We start from the raw sequence: 21157 nt of genomic DNA on the forward strand, positions 1-21157 counted from the left end.
TATCTCTGTCCTGTGTCTTATGATACTTTGGGCAGAGGCTAGAGAACCTTGACACGTCAAAACTATTCCCCAGTAGCGATATAACCGAGCAAACGGAGTATTTTCGCTGTTTGTTCGACGATGGCATCTTCGATTGAATAAACGCCTTAACAGTTAACTAATAGTTGCTTGTGAAGGAGTGGTAATAAATATAGCTATGCGGAAACCAATTTATATTAGGAACTCCCGACTCCTTTAAACTTTCCGAGAAGCTCGGTTAGGACCCCCAACGCATGTTTGGATTTCCTTACCTCGAGTCTTAAATCAACTATTAGAAGTCACCCGAAACGAAACAAAGATCGACCTAAAATGCCCCTAAGGTTTAACGTATTCAGTTACCTTCGAAGTTAGTGACTTTTTAAAATATTCTGTATAATAACTTTCTACGAACCAACCTTTTTTTACAATAAAATAGATTCGATAAATCCCCGAGTTAAACATTTATATGCAAATGGTAATACAAGTTTCATTTTAAAGTGAAAATATAGACAAGATTTTTGTTTTGATAACACAATATATCCTATAGTTTCTAAAAGTGAATGTCACCTTTACGCTATAATTTATCACTGACATTGGCACTTGACAGTATTTCGATTTCTCTTTACCTCACCCCTCGATCTTCATACCTCTTCGTCAGTTATATCTCGTGAATTGAAGAAGTTTATTGCGACTGCAATTTTTTGTAACCGTCGCGAAATTGATCCAAATATCGAAAATTGTTCAATTCTATAAACATTTTCTTAGTAAAATTATTATAATCTAATATGGCAGACAAGAAAGGTATTTATACAAATTCTTTTAAATTTCTTTGTTCTTTATAATAATTATTCTGAAGGTTAACATATGTAACGTCGTATAACTAAAGTTTTTGTGCTATAAAATCGATATAGTTTTTGAACATGATATCTGTAATTTCTGTTATTTATATATAAAACAATCGTTCTAAAATATACAATTGAACCAGAAAAGTACTATTGTGCTACGATCAATAACTCAAATCCAAGATGGAAGACAACGAATAGGCGGGATGACCAACATACATTATCGATTCACGCATCTTCTCTTTTCAAGTCGGCACTTCTATATATCAAATAAATGCCCTGAACGTTCTTCTAGGAGTTCTTTAATAAAATAACCAATCCCCATTTTGCATTTACTATTAATCAAAATGACGAACGTACAATATTATATCTACAATTTGGTCGGTTTGCTGTTGCTTAAGCATCAGAAATGAAGATTTTGTTACATTGACGTATTGAAAATTATGCATTAATAAAATTAGTGTGCAACATTGTTACATATGTCAGCCCCCGCAAATGATTTTTTGACACATGCGATAGGCAAAGGCTTAGTGTCATACAGCCTGCCGCTTTTGAGATAATAATAATGAATTGTCCATGCCCTGCCCTATCCCAGCCGCCCCCTCCTCTCCACAGGTGCATCTCGGGTCTACGGAGTCAGCTGTCACCAGACGACTAGTCAATATCATGTAATAACACAAAATAGAATTTTATTTTTTTTCTTTCTTTGGAGACCTAGAAAAAATAATATATGATATGCGCATATCGGCGTGTGGACGATCGTATGTGTTAATTCTTAATAATGTAATTTACAACTTGATTGCTATAGGATTTTACTTCATTTTGTATATTTATGTAATCAATGCCAACACCCTAAACATCTCAGTAGTATTCTTCCGTTAAAATATTTTAATAAAATGGATAAAGCAATAACACCATTGTTCAACTGATTACTCATGCTGCAATGTGGCTGACAGCATGCAGAAAATATTTAAATGCATTCAATGACCTTACACTGGGTCTTGCATATTACGAAAACTAGTTTTTAAACCAGATATAATATAGAAATCAAGTTTGTTTTGGTTGGAGCTTTTTATAATAGCATCACTTTTCTTCTAACATGTATTTATTAAAAAATAAACATTTAAAAATGTGAATTGTTAAAAAAGCTCCAGGCAATCTAGATTAATTGGTAAAAAAACAAGTTGTTAAGAAAAGAACTTTGATATCCCTGAAACTTAATAGGTTCTATGTAATGAAACTTTATAATACATAATTATTGTATACATTGTTATGGTTTTCAAAGTTCTTATATTTTATTGATCAGATGTCTTATTCATTGTTCTATTATAATTATTTTCTTTACAGCTTCTTTTTTAATCTTTTTTTAATCACTTATTTGCTAAACTCATCCTTTAAATTAAATACATTTGACATTAATTTGTTTGATATTAATATTTTTGGAATTTAAAGGGTGTGTAATTCAATGTTAATGTTTGTTTGCTAGAATTTTTGCACCTTTCTCAACATAGAGGCAATCCTAGACATTTTTATTTTTCTGTACTTTTGTTTATTAGCTGTTGCCTCTCTGTTTAAGCATTCTCATTGTTTGTTTGTGATGAGGATGTCTTATCGTTTTAGACTATGCTAACTTAATATAATTAATATCCTAAGCTTATCGTGTGATTTTTTTGTATTGAAATTGTTTTGAAGTTTAATTTAAAATTAACAGTCATTTCAGAGAAATCACATTACTGAGCATTTTATTCAGTCTCAAGTTTCTGTTTATTCAGGATCTTGTGCCACTAAATTAGCAGATGTAAGTTGAGTTTCACTAACATAAAGGAAACAAATCAGTGCCTGGTTTTTGTCATTGAATTGTTTTTAAGTCTACAATCATTAATGGTTATTATACTTTATTGATTTACTGAACAACCATGTGTATCCAGACAATAATCGCATTAATGATATATAGACGATGTAGGGTGATGGCGAAAATGTTGCAAAAATTATTTGCGACTTTTCAATATATAGTCAATAACAATACAGGATCGCATGTTGCTGGTTATAATCTAAACTCAAAAGTATTTAACAGTAACACACGGTCCTATTGCCTTTCTAATTTCTTTTCTTTCTTACATTTTGAATTAAAAAGGTAAATAATATTAGGTATATGACGTTAGTGTGTGACTAGTACATAAGGTCCGACTGGAGCTTGTTGATTCCCGTCTCGGTGGAATGTTTTAATCTAATTATAACGACTTGGTTTCGTTTAAATACATACATCTGAATGAAGTAAATTATTTTACGTACCACCGCGACGAGAACATCAGCGTCGTTTGTCATTTGCCTTAATTATTGCATGCACAGCTTTACGAAGGACAGGGAAGTATGCCTTTCTCAGTCAACATTACTAACTTGAAATGTCTCTTAGGCATCCCATTCCACAGGGTTCCTGATTAATTAATTTACGTACAATTGACCCATCATACGACGTAAATATTTTAAACAGACTTGTTGTGGGACAGAAAAAGTGTATTTTATGTATACTTAAGGGCTTTTACCAGGATTTTTATGTTCACCAACTTTTGCTGTTTGAACGCAGCCTTTTTTTTTCGCAACCCGCGAATTGTTTGTTTTGCAGTTTATTTTTTTTAATACATTAGCGTAAGTCTTGCATGGTTCTAAGGATTTTATTACAAATAGATTTTGTTCACCGCATGGTTCTGTGTCCTTCTGCGCATTCATATCGATATTTATTTTTCACGTGTCGCTTTTTTGCATTCGCTTCATAGATATTTAAACAGCAAAATGATTTCAGTATCGTTAATGGGCGTGAGAAATCTTGGTAAACTTGTTTTAGCTAGATAAAATATAGATAATATTGTTTTAAAGGAATGTTCACGAATTGTGCTCACCGTTAGGGCGCGTCCTGCGTCCTGTCTGTTATTAATCGCTACATTCCTGCAAAGTTGTACTCGGATTCGACATTCCTCTTATGACACAGCCTTACAGGAATGTGGACATATATACGAGCTTTTATGAAACATTTGGTTTATTCGTGAAATTAGAAGCTTTTGTATATGATGAAAGCACTACGTCCGTGACCCGGTACGGACGAAGCCGTCCGTACTCGGACACTGGCGATCCTAGATCTGTTAAATAATTTATAACTAATGTTTTCCCCGTACGGTTCATGATCGTGTGATGATTGTTTTGTTTAAGCAGTTTCTTTACGTGGTCACACTCGCACCGCTCATGAGTATGTTGATAGTAATTGAATTGATTACCTAGGGCGAATGTGATCATAGGACATAGGAATGCATTGTAAATAACAGCGGTAGGTCGAACCTATCGAATATCTGTGACCTAGTTCGCTCCGGAGCCGAGGTCGGCCTCTGGATTTTTTCAAAGAATGGAAAAAATCCAAGGTCTGTTTGTAACGCGTTGTATGGACATCGCTTGATCGTTAACACTGACGCTAGTGAGCCGCGCTGTAGTGTTGCAAATATTATATTTTTGTAGATTGTGAATATAGCAACACTCGTGGTCACATCACTACGTCACGCGTGAATGCTCGGGCTTGGGTTGTGGCGCGCTTTTGCGCGATTCTGTCCGATAGATGACGTCGCCCTGACCGCTTCAGTTTCGAAACATTCAATTCAAGCCTTTTCGACTACGATTTTGACGGGGGTACTGCGTGACTAATTAATAATTATAATGATACTTAGTATTGTATTTTTCCACTTAATCACAAGTCAACAATATTCACTCGATGCAATTATTGTTTAGTCCTATGTAGCACTGTCGCAACACGGCGAGGCCAAACTCTGTCGTTGTCTTGGCATTTTTCGTGTAGATTTCGTGTTGCTATCGTTCCGTTTTCGATACGTTCAATTTTCTCGGATATGTTGATAAATATAGTAAAATTGCACGAATCGTAAGCGGCGAGTACCTCGGTCAAAGTCGCGTCGTCAGAACGACGTCCCTCGGGCTGGGAGTAGTCGGCCTCAAGTGACGTGAGGGGTTGTTGCAGTGACACCTCCCCTCGGAGCCTACCCGCAGCCGCAGCCCCCGCAGGGGCCCTTTCTTCCCGCACCGCCGCATCAGGCAGCTCCGCAGTATGGAGGTACACGAGTGGCAATTCTAATTCAGTCTCTGAAATAGATTTTCTCTCCATTCTCTTATAATCTGACGTGTTTAGTGGCGGGTGGATCGCCGTACGGCGTGGCCTTCGGCGGGGCGGGAGCCGGCGCGGGAGGCGTGTACGCTCCGCCGCCCTACGAGCAGCTGCAGCACCACCAGGGCATCCCGGGCTTGGGTCAGCAACTGCCCGTTTACTCCGGCGCAGCGGCCATGTACGCGGCCGCCGCCGCCGGCTACCCGGGCTACATCGGCTACCCCGTGCAGTACTATCCCTACTATCCCATGCAGCCCTCAATCCAGCCGCTTAGACCGACCATCATGATCCCGGTGAGACGCCAGATAATATTGGAAGTCATAGACAAAGCCATATTGAGAGTATCCTTTTATCACGAACGTTAATTCCAGAACGGGTTTGAGGCCGGAGGTCGCTTCGAAGGCTTGGCGCAGACGCTTCTGCCCCCCGCGCCCCCTGCCGTGCCTCCCTCTCCCGCGCACCTCGCCGCCATTCAGCCCCATCAAGTGCTGTGAGTATAATTCGCTTTTGAGCAATAGAGACTCCTCGTCTTGACCGACTAATTATATTTGACAATGGGCGTTTCCCCTAGATGGCGTTAAGTAAGAGCGCGGCCGGAACCGACGGCGCCGACTCAGCACAATCTCGTATAATTGAAGGACTATAATTTAGCAATAAATAATATTAATTGATCTCCGCCACTTTCGGTCGGTTGTGACTAAATTCTCGTCAGAATCGGACCCCTTGCCTGTGCCGTGCCGTCATTGACCCGAGACCGAAGTCTACGAAACAGTATTTAGCTTCATCTCAAAAACCTTTTTTTCTAAACTGTTGTCGAATATCTATACGAAAGAGCTAATCACTGCGACTTTTAAACGAGAGTCCTTATACGAGATTTTAATGAAAATAGTATTATATTTTGAATGAAAAATAATTGAAAACTTCTAAGGAATGCGCTTGACGTCGGTTTGATCAGCTTAGCCCGATATTTGACTGTGATGTGTTTTACTTTGCACGTTTATTCGTCACTCGACTCGTGTCGCCCTCTGTTAAGGTGAATTTATTAAAAGGATTGCACTTTTTGCTGAATTTTGACGTGTTTCGAGTGACAAATAGTACGAAAGATGAGTGAAGCCCGAGTAAAGATAGTATCACTCGGGCTCACGATAGTATTAAGCGGGCTCGTTCCGCTGAAACTAGTTGTAAGCGCGGGTTTGAGTGCTGTTTGTGAATAAAATCTCTTTGAATGGTTTCTTACTCCGATTTACTTAACAAAAGTTATTTTTTGTAAATACTTTGTCACCTGTGATCCGGAATACTATTTCTATTTAGACACTAAGAGAAAAGAACGAAGAACACAAAAACCCGCGCAATTTTTAGTAATATAAAATGATAACACTGGTTGTGCGTGACGCGAGCGGTGTGCGAGTGAGAGGATGATATTGTTTCCATCTCGTTTTGTTTATCATACATCTGTTTCGTTAAAAATGTTGTTTATATTTGTCTAGTACATATAGTATTGGAGAATATTGTTCGGTCTTTGTCTAAAACTTACGATAAAGCGATGGGCCCCTATTAGAAAAATACCTTTAGATGCCGTTAATCTTCAGTAATGTCAACTAATAGAATGACCACGTAAAAATGGGGGTCAGTGGTGTATGGTTGCGATGGTTGATGAAATTTTGAATCTCAAATGTATTAGCTGCTAAGCGGAAAGAGCTTCTGAGAGATCGGATTTGCCCGATTACTTTGTTCGACAAATATATTAAATAAAAGTTTTCCGTTTGAAGCGGAAATTCGCCTTCCAAGGCACTAACCAAGTATTGACTAAACTATTTGTTTTGACTTGAATGCATTTGAATAATATTGATGGAACTCGAGCCAAGGAAAACCATTCCAGTGTTTCTTTCAGTCACAAATGATTTACAAGGAATGTTTACAATTAACGCTATTTGCATTGATGCCGTATTGTTAACGTTGCTTGAATGTGGAATTGTTAGTAAAACAATTTTTTCACTTATGAAAGTCAATGCAGCATATGCAAAGTGTATAAATTTATTTTAAATGGCAAAGTTGTTATACTGGTCGTAAATTAAATTAAATTTGCAATACAGTAAGTCACAGCTTTTTAATATTTAATTTTTATTCATATATTTTATATTGATTTTTGTTAATCATGATTTTTCGTTGAACCCGTTATACTTAATGTGGAAAAGGTAGTTCCTTACGCGTTTAAGGAAAATAAAAATATCTAGATCTGAGAAATGTTTTTTAAAAAGGCATTTAATATGAACTCACGTTACCGCCCATTTCTCTTTCAATTAACGGATGACACGTCTTTAGTATATTAAGCGTTCACATAGAACTTAACGATTCGTTATCCGTTCGTTAAACCGAGAATGAGGCATATGCATCCCACGTTGCCGGGACCATAGTTTAATTCAATGTTCAAAACCCAGGGATGAATTATTTTCTCTCAATTGATGAATCTCTTATATTTTCTATGCATTTCGATTTGTTTATCTACATATAAGCAATAAAAAGAATCTATGCATGCATGAAATGATAATTATGAAGAAAATGTAATAATTTATTGATTTGTATGTAGATAAATAATCGAAAGTGAGAAATAGTTAATTTGAAGCGAGTAAGTGAAAGTGGGTTTTGCTCAATCTTGTATCGACTTAAAAGTCACGTGCAATATATAGCATAATTATTATTTTGTTTCCAATAAAATTATAAAAATACAAAAGCGTTGTTTTATTGATGCCGCCGTTGGCCATCACAGTGGTTCAATGGAGGCCCCACTTCACAAATCTACCGGTCAAGTCATAATTATAAATTCATTAGTCTTTAACAGGATTAACAGCATTACTGGTTACTAAACATTAATTCATAATAAAATACATACGCATATACGAAATACAAGATTATTATGTTTTCTGTTGGGCCATTTCATCAGAAGTTTGGTGACTTGAGGTATCTAGAGGGCTACCAGCTGATTAGCGATTATTATCAATAGTACGGCATTGGTCGTTGTCACTCAGCTGTTTACCTTCTTGTATAACTTTAATGGGTAGAGGCAGATAGGCAACAGCCCTATCGGTTTGTTTGAATATAGTCAAAGACATAAAGCACTCGAAGCTTCCAGCCTATGGCCTCCCCCGATCGGAGGATCAGGGTCGTCATCGACGGAGCCGACCTTAAACTCGTGTACGTTGGTGCGACAAGCCTACCTACCAACTATCCTATGTTGCAAGTTAGCAGCATTCGTTGCTATGTGGACGACAGCACAGGGGATACTCTTAAAACTGGCAACGCAGGTATTCAGTCCTTTGGCATTTGTCTATCCCAAGAAGACAAAAGTTTGCGCGTTTTCCGAAAAAAAAACTCCTTCCGCTTTTCAAAGCCACAGCCACCATCGGAATACCTAGCGTTGACATATCGATCGTTCAGTTTTGGGGTTATTTGGAGGGAAAGGTTAAATTACCCTACAAGAAGCTCGGTGTGCTCACTACTTGCAACTGTATAAGGCGCAAATCCTCGCCCCTCATTCTGAGCACTGTACTGTCTCCTAGGCGGAAGCTCCCCGCTACCTGATTATTCCACTTCGTCGACTAATCCCTTTCCGAGCGGCTTGGCTTGCGTAGAGATGTGGGATCGGGCGATCCTCCTGCCCATTTGCCCCGTTCTATTGAAAAACAGGACAGGGACACTACATACAATAAAACAGACAATTTTCTCATTATCTTGGCTTACACTTGAGCCAAGTAGCGCTTTACAGAACGAGTCGACGTCACGAGCATAGGAGCAAAGTTCTTGGTGAAACAACATGGTGCACGTTAATGTTACGTTTGGGGTTGTAAAGAGACAATTCAATGTTGTACAACTTTTTATTAAAACATTACACGTTTTATATAGCTTTCGTGAACTCCGAGATGTCGTATGAACTTCCGAACGAAAGAAAGCATCCTCCAATGAGTGGAATGACCCGAGGAACAGCAAGGCCCTATCGCCTGTCCGTCTTGCCGACTCCCCTTTTGCCGGAAAACAAGTGTTTGGGCATCTTGGTGCCGATGAACCTGTCGGCCTCTCCCTTGAGACCCATTTTCTTGGTTTTCTTCGAAATCGCGATGTGGGCCATTTTCTTCGCGCGCTTTTGCATCTGCGGAGAGAAAAACATATTTGAGCGATTTTGTGAACATTCGTGATGGAGACGCAGTCGTCGCAGCGAGTTTAACGTGGCTCTTACGGCGACGTCCTTGACGCCCTGTTCGTCTCTGGCGGGCCTGGAGACGGACCTCGTGCGGGGTTGAGACTCGAAGCGCGCTCGCTTCGCCGGAGCCGACATGGACCGAGAGCGGGAGCGGGACCTGGTGAAGTGGGCCTCTTTGCTCTCCGACATGTCCACGCCTGTAATGCAATAAAATATACAAATAGATAACTGCCGCTACATTTTTATTTTCCAGCGGCTCCACTTCGACAACTGAACTACAACGACAACTACACGTCCGTCATGAAGTATTCAATAATTAAACAAAATTAAAAAATAGTCTTCGAAACTCACCCAAGCCTTCCATCTGCTGCCTCAGCTTGTTGGTGGACCTGTCCCTGTCTCTGGCGCGACTGGTCCTCGGCATCACTGGCTTCGTGGACTGCTTCACGAGGCGAGACTCGTCCTTTAAGATCGCCTTCTTGTTGCTGTAAATCAAAATGGCCGGAATGAGTTTCTAAAAAACCTAGATGAAAAGGCGCACATTTATCGTGAAACCCCAACACCACAAACCGCTGGAGTAAAGGTATAAGCAAAATGTTGAAATATCTCGAATCTCGAAGGAAACCGACCGTATCTGGCGGGCGAGGTCCCGAATTTCCTTCATCGTCTCGTCCAGCTCGATCTTGGGCACGGCGTACATTCCTCCAGCCTCACGCAACTCTTCTTCCTTCTCCAATTCAGCCAATTTCTACAACGATTCAACAGAATATAATTTCCAGCACAAAACTAGGCCACGTTTTGCCATAATTGATCACATCGAGAGTACCTCGAATATTTCTGGGTCGATGTAGTCCGCGATGTTGTGTCCCTCCCAGAACTCCGGGATGGGGTCGTGACGCTCCTCCTCGGCTATATCCGAGTAGTTCTTCTGTAGATCTGGAAAACACAATCGACTCGTTCAAACCAATTCCAACCTCATCACGTAGCCCGTGAGCGCTCGACGGGCCTCACCGAGAACATAATCGTCGCCCTCCTCGATCTCGATCTCCCTCTCGAGCTTCCTCTTCCTGTTCTCCTTCTCCATCTTCTCCCTCTTGGCCAACACTTGAGGGGGGATCACGGGCGGACGAATCTTGTTGTCCCGAGGCGATGGAACCGCCACGTGCAGTCGATTCAAGATGCCATCCACCTGCGGAAGAACGTTGCTCGGTTATGTAAGAATCGTTCCGAAAATAAAATTCAAAATCTCCTCTGCCATATACCTTTTTGGTCCTCATCTTCTCTGTGACCCTGTGGCCCAGGAGCCGCTCGCAGGCCTCGATCTTGACCTCCTGAACCCCTTCCTCCGTGAGGGTGGACGTTCTCATCACGGGCACCGTGCGAAGCTCCGAGTTACCGTCGGCGCTGATCGAGAGGAACCGACATTCTTATATCACTCTAAACTTCGGGTGACTTTAGCATATAGTATATTGAATAATAACATACTTGTCTCAGACAAGGATTATCACATAATTACTACATTTATAGAACTAAGTCGAAAAACAGAATCATTCAATAGTTGTCTTTGTAAAGAGCATGAAGCAACAATACTCACTTGACAATATTCCCTTTAGCGCAATTAGCTTCAAGCTCCTCGATGAGAGCTCTCTTAGGCTCCGGCAAGTCCTCGGGCTTGATGACGTCCATCTTATTGAGGACCACTATGAGCGGCTTGTTGCTGAACAGCGGCTTTATGCTCTCGAAGAGCGATATCTAAAGTTGAACATAATATAATGTATAGAACAATTCCACTTTTTGTTTGGCAGATGTTTCTTTGAGCAGTGTTGGCCTAATTGGCTTCAGCGTGCAACTCCTTTCGTCGAGGTCATGGGTTCGAACTCGGCTGTGCCGATGGAGTTTCATTCTATTTAACATTCGGCAGAACGCTGAGAAAGACATCTTGAGGAAACGGGCTCGCCCTAGACCCAAGAAATCAGAGGTCCAGACCTAAAAGGTTGTTTATTTATAACATTTTCGATGCAATGTTTCATTTCATGGATCACCAATATTATATTGAGCTCAGCTTCGACGCGGCCGCTTTCAGAACATAAATAATATAGTTTAAATAAATCACTCACTTGTTCCTCGATACTGTGTCCGCACTGCTCCGAGGGATCTATGAAGTAGAGGACGGCGGCTCTCAAGTGCGCGAGAGCAGTGACGGCCTGCATCTCGATCACGTTGCGCTCCTCCAGCGGATGATCCAGAATACCGGGCGTGTCTATCACCTGGTATTCACATTACTGCACCGTTTATATTGCGCTAGTAGACTTAGACAAAAGCAAATGTATTTGCTATAGCGATCGAAAACAGTGTAGGCATTGACATTGTAAGCTATGATTATGAAATTAATTGGCTTATTGTTTGGTTAAATAAAGCTCTTTAAGTGGATATTAGAAAGAGAACTTACACTGAAACAATTTTGTTAAGATGCATTAGAAACATGTCAAAATGGGTAATATATTGTTACAAAGACGGGTCGACTGAAATGTTTCTAGATTTTTCCACTAGTTAGAGAACTTTTCGGCAAGCTGAAATGTGATTTCGGACCGATTCAGGGGACTGTCGATCGCATATTAGAAAATTGTAATTTGCATAATTTTACCCAACTTTTCAGGAGGCTGAAACATATTTTCAGAACATGTGTATTGAGTGGTGCAGTTTTCAGACGCTTTCGGGCCTAGTTGTGGTAGGCCTTTGATGAAGGAATATTCTAAACCGAATTTTCTAGGTGTGGGACTAGGACCGAATGATACGCGAGAGGGAGGGAAGATCGGAACTTTTTCGAAACTAAACGACGAGGACACAACAATGTGCGAAAGAGACAAAGAGTACAGATGTTTATATTGTATATTGTTTAGGAATTGTGCAATCGCTATTCTGTAGCAATCCTGCCTAGAGAGTTCTCGAACATCGTTCAAAATTCCCAGGGATATATAAGCGAGCAGAATCGCGACCGATAAGTTCAGATTCGAATGCGAGACCAAACAACAAAGATATAAAGTGCGAATACAGAAGACAAGTGATAAACTACTGTGTGAAATTTTATGTTTATAATTTCCTCAGTGTTTTATTTAAAAATAATCACTTGAAGAGATCTACGTCATTTTCTATCGGATCCCTTAGCTCGTAACAATATAATTTAAAATAATTGTTTTACAGTTCTGACATTTTAAATATGCAACAGTTGTAACATACCTGCCAACGCAAGTACTTGTAGTCGGTGTGACCGACGTAAAGACTTTTAGTGGTAAATGCATAAGGCTGAACTTCAACATCGGCGCGAGTGATCTGAAAAGTTTAAATAATATTTTCTTAAAATGCTATAATAAATATTTTCTTTAAACGTTAATATCAAACAATTAATAAGTCATAATATTTTAGTATGATTGCTATAATTTAAGTCAAACAACCAAATATAAAATCTGTTTGTCTCATTAACAGTTCTCTAAAACTTTACCTTATTAATGAAGCTTGATTTTCCAACATTTGGGAAGCCGCAGATAATGATGGTGCGTGTGTATGGGTCTATTGATGGTAGACGAGACAAATGTTGCCGTACCTAAAATTCATAATGGCTTATTAGCTAATACATTTAATATATTAGTATTTAAATTAGTATAGTAAATTAAGTAAATATGCGGCACACTTTGTAAGTCTAGTTTTCAAATTATACTAACAGGTTTTAATTTATTTAACATGACTATTAACACAAAGTTAAGTCCTTAAAAATAATGAAACAAAATATTTTATTTATATTTAAGCATTAAAATATGTTATAAATATAACTAATGGTACAGTTATTTTCTATTTTACAAAAATTAAATTACATACTTGTTCTAAATATGTCAAGTTGGCAGACTGCCTCTTCATGATTGTTGCCATTCGACCAAGAGCAGCCCTTTTCAGCTGTTTACACCGATATAAGGAATCTCCAAATTTAAGCAAACGCACATAGTCTTTGGCGACACTGGAAAAACAGTTACAGGCTAATGACCAAATTTTCCCAAATAAAACAATGTTTCATAGATTTAATCAAAAAATTATCAAGACCAATTTAAAAGATTGTTCTTTTAAGCCTAGTATGGCAAGCAGTACAAATTTGTAGCTTATACAGCTAAATCAATATATTATATTAGTATAAATTTTAAAAGATTAATGGATAAGTAGTAAAACAAAAACAGATGTTTTTATTCTGAGTGGCAAGAGTAACAGAATCTTTAGAGACGGATCTTTGAATGGATGTATTTATGGACCAAACCATAGACATATCAAAGTAAAGTTTTTTGGATAATTATTTTAAGGAGATAAATATACCCTAAGAACTTACTTATCGATCAAATGTCTGGCAGTATTTAACTGACCTAAGCCCAATTTATAGTGATCTTTGTCATAGAGTACATTCATTAAGTCTGCATAAAATGGATGAACATCATCTAGTTTTGGAAATTCCTGAAATAAAACAAGTCATGAGGCTGGTTTTTTAAATGCATACTACTTTTTATTTTCAAAAGTGTATGAATAAATACCATACCTGTATGATGCGAGATAATCTATCATGGAAGTTTTGTTGAGTAAATTTTACTTTTCTCATATAAAATGCACGTATCCGCGTTATTTTATAATGTTTATGTACAACAGTTGGTGTTTTCCTTTGTGTTTTCGACAAAATTATATCAATAAAGTCCTGCAAATACCAAAATATGAGAGGTTAGGTTAGATATGGGTCCGAAAATAATAGAAGAAATATTTAATAGGAATAACAAACCTTTGCCGTGGGGACCACGGCTATTTTTTTGAAGTTGTATAAACTCATTTTTATTTATTTCACATTTGCCTTTGATATAAATGATTATTTACCAAGTTCAACACGTAAACACGTGAAGAACTCGAAAGAAAAGAATAATATTGTCAAAATTTCAGGGTTAGGTTAAACGTCACTGTTAGACTTCTTGCCATTTTAAAGTTGACGGATTAGAATTTTTTAAACAAAGACCTATATAATTAGAAAAATTTAAGGACTATTCTTAGAAAAAAACTTAACAATTCTAGGATGTTGAAAACACATTTCAAAACGTTACATTTTTGTGAATTTATAGTTAAACTGTGATCTGCAAAAAGTGTCAACTGTCAAACTATTATTTGCGGCTTTCCTCCGGCAAAAGTGGGCAAGAGGTTAGAAATTATTATTAATCAAGAAAAACCGAAGAAAAGACTTTTGGCTGTGGAAAAGTTTTTACCAATATATTAAAGGATTTGAGAAAATTCCAATCTGTTATAGAATTATAAAAATCTTCCGTCTTAATTGGCGGTGAGTTCACAATATTTCATCATTTCATTTGTTTTAAAATAATTATACTGTAATAATTTTTTTAATAGGCTTTTAACGTTCACGCTAATTATATTCGGTATTTTTAAAAATAGTAAGTGAATATTATTTTCCAGAAACGAAGTTATAAAAATGTATTCAAGAATTGGATGTTTGTCAAGCAGGCTTCATAGAAAATTTAGTTCTTCTAGTCATAAAAAATATAGTAGTGGAATTCTGAATAAGAAAGAAAATGCTTCTAAAGGTATATTACCTGGCAAACTTTACCATGGCTTTATTTGTATGGATATGGAAACAATAAAAGAATATAACATGACTGCATATCTCTTGACTCATGAGAAAACTAAGACTGAGTACCTGCATTTAGAGAGAGATGATGCCAACAATGTCTTTTCTGTTGGCTTCAGAACTACACCTCAAGACTCAATGGGTACACCTCATATTTTAGAGCATACAGTTTTATGTGGTTCAGAAAAGTATCCTGTCAGAGACCCTTTCTTCAAAATGTTAAACAGATCTCTTGCTACATTTATGAATGCTTTAACAGGCCCAGATTATACATTTTATCCGTTTTCCTCTCAAAATGAAATAGATTATAGAAATTTGCAAAAGGTATATTTAGATGCTGTGTTTAAACCAAACTTAGAAAGATTAGACTTCTTACAAGAAGGTTGGAGATTTGAGCATGAAAAGTTAGAAGATAAATCGTCACCATTGTTGTTTAAGGGTGTTGTATATAATGAAATGAAGGGAGCATTTTCAGAGACCAGTTCACTATTTGGCCAAAAGTTTTTAAATTCAATACTTCCCAAAGGAACATATGGTAATGTCTCAGGAGGAGATCCGTTATGCATTCCCAAATTGACACATTCCCATTTGAAAAATTTTCATGCTACTTATTATCATCCAAGCAATGCAAGAATTTATTCATATGGTAATTTTCCATTGGAACATAATTTGAAATTTTTGAATGAAAATTATCTAAGTAAGTGCGAGTACTTGGACCCTAACAACACTATTGTTCATCCTCAAGAAAGATGGAGAAAGATTCAGAGAACTAATATTTCGTGTAGAGTAGATGAGTATGGTGGACCTATTGAAAAACAAAATCAAATTGCAATAGGTTATGTAATGTCAGACATTAGAAATGTATATGAAACATTTATGATGACAGCCCTTGCTGAATTGATGATAATAGGACCAAATTCAGCATTTTACAAAAGTCTAATTGAAAAAAATATATCTGGAGGTTATAATGCTCTTACTGGTTATGATAATCAAATTAGGGACACTTTATTTGTTGTTGGATTAAAAGATGTTGAGAGAACTAATTTTGAACTCATAGAGAAGCTTACAAATCAAACAATCGAAGATATTCATAAAAAGGGATTTGAGAGAGATCACATTGAAAGTGTTCTACATGGTTTTGAGCTATCTATTAAACATCAATCACCCAAATTTGGTCTCAATGTACTTTTTAACCTAATGCCTCTTTGGAATCATAATGGTCCTATTTTAAAAGCACTAAAAGTGAATGAGTTGTTAGACCAATTGAAGGCAAACCTACTGGATTCACACTATGTTAAAGATGTAATTGAAAAATATTTCATACTTAATAACCATAAATTAATAATGACTATGCAACCTGATTCCAAGTTTGATGATATCTTTAATGAAGCAGAATCAAAATTACTTAAATTTAAAATAAAACAACTCACTAGTGATGAAAAGGAACAAATATTTAGAGATGGAATAGAATTATCAAGATCACAAAAGAAAATTGAAAATCTTGATATCCTGCCATGCTTAAAAATAGATGAAATAATGTTAAGTAAGACAGCTCCAACTTTGAAACATACAGTATCTGGAACAATTCCTTTGCAACTGTGTGAAGCAAATACTAATGGAGTTACATATTTCAAAGGAGTTCTAGGAACTGATAATTTAAATGCAACTCAAAGACCCTTATTGCCATTCTTTACCTATGTTATTGATAAGTTTGATACAAAGTCCTTCAACTACAGAGACTTTGATAAATATGTTAGTAAATCAACATCTGGGTTAAGCTTCACTACACATGTAACAGAACATATAGATTTAGAAGACCAATATGAACAAGGAGTGCTTATAAGCAGTCACTGCCTTGACAATAATTTGCCAAAAATGATGAATATTTGGTCTGAAATTTTCAATAAACCTAAATTTGAAAACAGTGAAAGAATGAAAATGTTACTGACAAACTACTGCTCATCTCTTACTAATGGGATTATAGATAATGGTCATGTCTATGCCATGCAGGCTGCTCGCTCATTAGTTTCGTCAGTAGATCAATGTAAGGAGAGTCTTCTTGGTATCAAACATGTCATGAATATGCAAGAGCTGCAGAAAAACGTTAAAATTGAGGAGATACAAACCATTGTTGATGATATAGTTAAAAATATTTTATCAGGTGGAAACTTGAGAGCAGCCATCCACTATTCGAAAGATAATAACAATATCCATGAAGAAATAGATAGATTCTGTGTGAAACTCTGTGAGAATCAAGAGTGTAAAGATGTTAATAGGATTAACTTCACAGATTCGCAAACCCTACCAAAGGAAAACCAAGGTCTTCATGTATCAATGAACATTCCAGTTAATTATTGTGCAAAAGTCGTTCCAACAGTTCCATACACGCATGCTGATTATCCGAAATTAAGAGTTCTTTCTCGATTTTTAACCTCTAAATATCTCCATCCAATAGTGCGTGAGCAGAATGGTGCTTACGGGGGAGGTGCTATGTTAACAATAGATGGTATTTTCAACTTTTACTCATACAGAGACCCGAATTCACGTGTAACAATGGATGTATATGATGATACCACAGATTGGATGGCAAAAAATGCAAGTTTGGTGGACGACCAAAACTTATTTGAGGCAAAATTGTCAATTTTACAACAAATGGACGCACCCGTAGCTGAATACATGAAAGGAATCGAACTATTTTTGTACGGTATGTCATATGACATATGGAAGACACAGAGGGAGAGAGTTTTAGCTGTAAAGAGAGAAGATATATTAGATGTCTGTCAGAAGTATTTGACACCAGATAAGTGGGCGGGAAAATGCGTTATTGGGGAAGGTGCATCACAACAAATTTGCAAAAGCAACGAATCCTGGCAGAAAGTTAGCGGACCGCAAGAGAAAGAGAGTTGCTAAGCTTTTTAAGGGCTTGTCATACAGGTCTAGTAAAATCGGAACTTAATGTTTTATTTAAGGTTTATTGCATAAAAATTGATGCTATTCTGTTCCTAAAAAATATCTGAATTATTATGCACGTTAGTACTGATATGTGAAGACCATAGGAAGTGTGATATAAAGCTTATTTATTTATAATAACCAAAGGTTCTTAAGAAGTGGATAAGACCTCGACTCTATAAATGTTATATCTGTGTGCCCTGTGGTCTCCTGAAAAACCACATGTCTCTGTTATATAAATATATTATTAGTTTACATGTTTGTATCATTTTTGAAATACCTTTTTTTATACTGTGAAACATACGAAGTCTGCAAACTCAATTGTTTAATAATGACCGTCACAATTATTGTTGAGATTTTAGAATTAGTTATTACCTACCTTATGAGTATCTGATGTAGCATAATAAAATGTGTATTGCATATCATATCGTTTCTAATGTCTAGACTCTAGAGATAGAGTAGCTGATAAAAATGGTCTCGAGAGTAAATCCCCACTACTTAAAAGTCAAAGGTGCTAATAATTTTTCAGAGACACAACCATGGCTCTACCGACAGCGTTTCATGAACCACAAGAATACTTTGAAGAATGTCTAAAATTATTCGAAGAATATCAACATTTATACATTTTTCCTAACACGGATTTAATTGTAAAACAAGTCTTAGAAAATATTTCTGTGCAGGGGCTTGATGATGTGGATGTATTTGATGAAAGCTTTGACCTTTGCGAAAATATTTGCAACGATTATTTAAGAAACTTTTTCTTAAAAACAAAAAGACTGAAAATAAGATATTCTGAGTTTCAAGAACAGGATTTACAGTTTTTTATAGACGCCCCTTTGAGCCTTAAGAAAAAACACGAAATTGCCTATTTATCTGAGGAAATCGACGTTGTTTGTAAGGAGACAGGATGTGAAACTGTAGTTGATTTTGGAGCTGGTTTGGTAAGATTTGAAATTGATATCTAGTGTAAATAGAATTAAATATTCTTGGCTTGGGCATTTTTCAATTCCGAAACAATCATTATTTCGGCATTAATCAGTATGAGCCACTTTATAATATGTACTCCAATGCTGCTAAGACACGTTCCAAACTATGTTCAGTGAACCAAAATTAATCAATATCGCTTAAACGTGATAACGAATTATTATCCTTTCTAATGTAAAGACACAATTTATGAAATATTTTTACAAATTATCAAATTGGCATTGTTTTGCAAACATAGATACCTATAATAATTTGTACGCAGAATTAAATAGATGTTTTGTTTACAGGGATATCTAGACCAACAGATTTTTAAAACTAGTAATTTCAAAGTATTAGGATTGGAATGCAACGAAAATAATTACGTTAACGCAAAGAAGAGACAAAGAAAGTATCATTTTGATTCGTTAGAAAACGTGAAATATATTAAGCATACAATAACCGAACGTTCGGATAATGAAATATTGAAATTTATTAGAGATAAGTTTCATTCGGAGCAGTTTTGTATTTGTGGCCTACACGCCTGTGCGGATTTGACAGTCGACGCTATCAATTTGTTTATAAAAATGGAACATGCGCGCGCCATTGTTGTAATGCCTTGTTGTTATCACAAAATTTCACAAAATGGTGATGGGGTGTTCAAGAACTTTCCATTGAGTTATGGTTTGAAATGTACCAGCAAAAGCTATAACGCAAACATAAACATACCTTTCTTAAGGTTGGCTGCCCAACCGCCAAATAAAACTGATGAAAAAATGGAAGATTTAGTTTTTTCTCTTCTGGCGCGAGCTACACTTCAAAAATACGCGTATGAACGTAAGTGTTATAGACAATTAATTTAGATAATTTAGAAAATTTAGAAAATAGAAAATTAAGACGATGCAATTATCCTTTAGTAAAACTTATTTTATTATAGTGGCGGTTCAGGCTTCAGGTCACTTTGTATATATTTTTGATATGAAGCTAAAGCTAGCTTGATGATTAGCAGCCATCGCAACTCTGGACTTGAGCGTGGGGGTTTTATTTTGGTACCTTCATCGAAACAACTTTAGAAAGTTAGCCACGTCGTTGCTAGTATATTTTCTCATGCAACTTTGTTATTCGTCCCGCGTATAAAGTCTCCGTAATAGTGGATCCATTAATAATGTATTCGATTCCTTAGCTGTCTAAAGAGAGCCTATAAATTTACCAGCGGATGGAATCGCCTTAACTTACGCCTTTCTTTAAAGCTCCAAGTCATGAATTGTTTTTTTTTCCGGGTCATAACAGTGAAGCCATGGTTCGCCCATATTTATATATCAAGCAAAAATCGGTCAAGATCTGCTTGTAATATCTCATTGGTTCTCATTCTGCGCGTCAACCAATGCGCTGACACATCTACATGGTTTTGGTAACGTAAGGTATCCCGTGCGGGGTTCGTCGTTAACACTTCCTCGCTGGACCACTCCAACGCGCAACTATAGAGTATGAGCAGCTGGAGGAGCATGAACCTTTAATATTCCTTTTTATTTACAAGTTCCATAGAAAACATTTTCAAGCATATATTTTTTAACCGAACAACAATTTTACCCATTTTTAAGAACACGTTCTGACTACGGAATGAGCTGAGATTTGTTTATGAGGTTATTTAAGACATGGCATAATTTTAAAGAAAAAATTGTTATACACACAAGTCTTTGCAGTGGTGAATAAAGAGTTATTTCTAGAATGACTTCTATCCTTGTTATTTTGGAAATAACTTATTAAAATGCAGAGTATCGAGAGGGCTCTATATCTTGTCTGGGCTGTGCCTAACAGTTTGTTTTTCTAACGATAATGCAGTACATACCGCATTATTATTATTTTATGAACACCACCCGTAATTATAGTGTTTCTTCAAATTACTTCTATTTTTACAGATAATATAATTTTAAGGCGCAAAAAACGAAAAGCTGTGCGGTTTAAAACAAAACAAAGGGACTTCAATGCCTACGTCCATGATGCGGTGGAAAGTGGATTTTCTTTCATTTTCAACGGAGATAGTGAAATGAACACCCCTGACTTAGACGAACTTTCATCGCTCTGGCAGCAGCACTCTTTAATAACATTTAAAAAGGCCGCCATATTTATTGTATTACAAAATAATTTGCAGCAAATCTTTGAAAATTTCATTTTGTACGATAGACTATTGTATTTAAAAGAAAATGGTATAACAAATTGCGAATTCAAAAGAATTGTAAATGAAAAACTATCACCGAGGTGTTTTGCCCTTATTGCTAAGAAATAATGTAGAAAGTAAATACATATTAAAAAAAGTTATAGTGGTTGTTTGTTCAAAGTTCTTGTGTCACATCTGATCTACTGTTCTATGCTAGTTG

At 36.8% G+C, this 21157-nt stretch overlaps 3 protein-coding genes across 4 annotated transcripts; 2 read left to right on the forward strand and 1 right to left on the reverse strand.

Annotated features, from left to right (window-relative positions):
• The first annotated feature begins 658 nt into the window (after positions 1 to 658).
• Positions 659 to 7744, forward strand: LOC123717034 (extensin-like). The gene is made up of 5 exons (XM_045672787.1): positions 659 to 819; positions 4876 to 4968; positions 5044 to 5312; positions 5391 to 5509; positions 5591 to 7744. The coding sequence occupies exons 1-5, from the start codon at positions 804 to 806 to the stop codon at positions 5598 to 5600; spliced, it is 507 nt and encodes a 168-aa protein (XP_045528743.1). The 5' UTR covers positions 659 to 803; the 3' UTR covers positions 5601 to 7744.
• A 1133-nt stretch (positions 7745 to 8877) lies between these two features.
• On the reverse strand, positions 8878 to 14167 carry LOC123717585 (nucleolar GTP-binding protein 1). Its single transcript, XM_045673678.1, has 15 exons — positions 14022 to 14167; positions 13788 to 13940; positions 13584 to 13705; positions 13088 to 13223; positions 12714 to 12815; positions 12452 to 12544; positions 11332 to 11481; positions 10809 to 10966; positions 10477 to 10618; positions 10226 to 10403; positions 10041 to 10150; positions 9844 to 9962; positions 9566 to 9699; positions 9251 to 9411; positions 8878 to 9163 (listed from the first exon to the last, which is right to left on the reverse strand). Exons 1-15 carry the CDS (start codon positions 14067 to 14069, stop codon positions 9008 to 9010), a joined length of 1962 nt encoding a protein of 653 aa, XP_045529634.1. The 5' UTR covers positions 14070 to 14167; the 3' UTR covers positions 8878 to 9007.
• Positions 14168 to 14256: 89 nt separating this feature from the next.
• On the forward strand, positions 14257 to 21090 carry LOC123717584 (presequence protease, mitochondrial). 2 transcript variants are annotated; one of them, XM_045673677.1, is made up of 4 exons: positions 14257 to 14564; positions 18349 to 18760; positions 19091 to 19616; positions 20699 to 21090. In XM_045673677.1, the coding sequence occupies exons 2-4, from the start codon at positions 18359 to 18361 to the stop codon at positions 21064 to 21066; spliced, it is 1296 nt and encodes a 431-aa protein (XP_045529633.1). In that variant the 5' UTR covers positions 14257 to 14564; positions 18349 to 18358; the 3' UTR covers positions 21067 to 21090. The 2 variants fall into 2 exon arrangements, with proteins under 2 accessions (XP_045529633.1, XP_045529631.1); XM_045673675.1 differs by lacking the exons at positions 18349 to 18760; positions 19091 to 19616; positions 20699 to 21090 and adding an exon at positions 14699 to 18074 and having other exon boundaries at positions 14295 to 14564.
• Positions 21091 to 21157: the final 67 nt, after the last annotated feature.

Source organism: Pieris brassicae, chromosome 12 (genome assembly GCF_905147105.1).
Source record: "Pieris brassicae chromosome 12, ilPieBrab1.1, whole genome shotgun sequence".
Lineage (NCBI taxonomy): Eukaryota > Metazoa > Arthropoda > Insecta > Lepidoptera > Pieridae > Pieris > Pieris brassicae.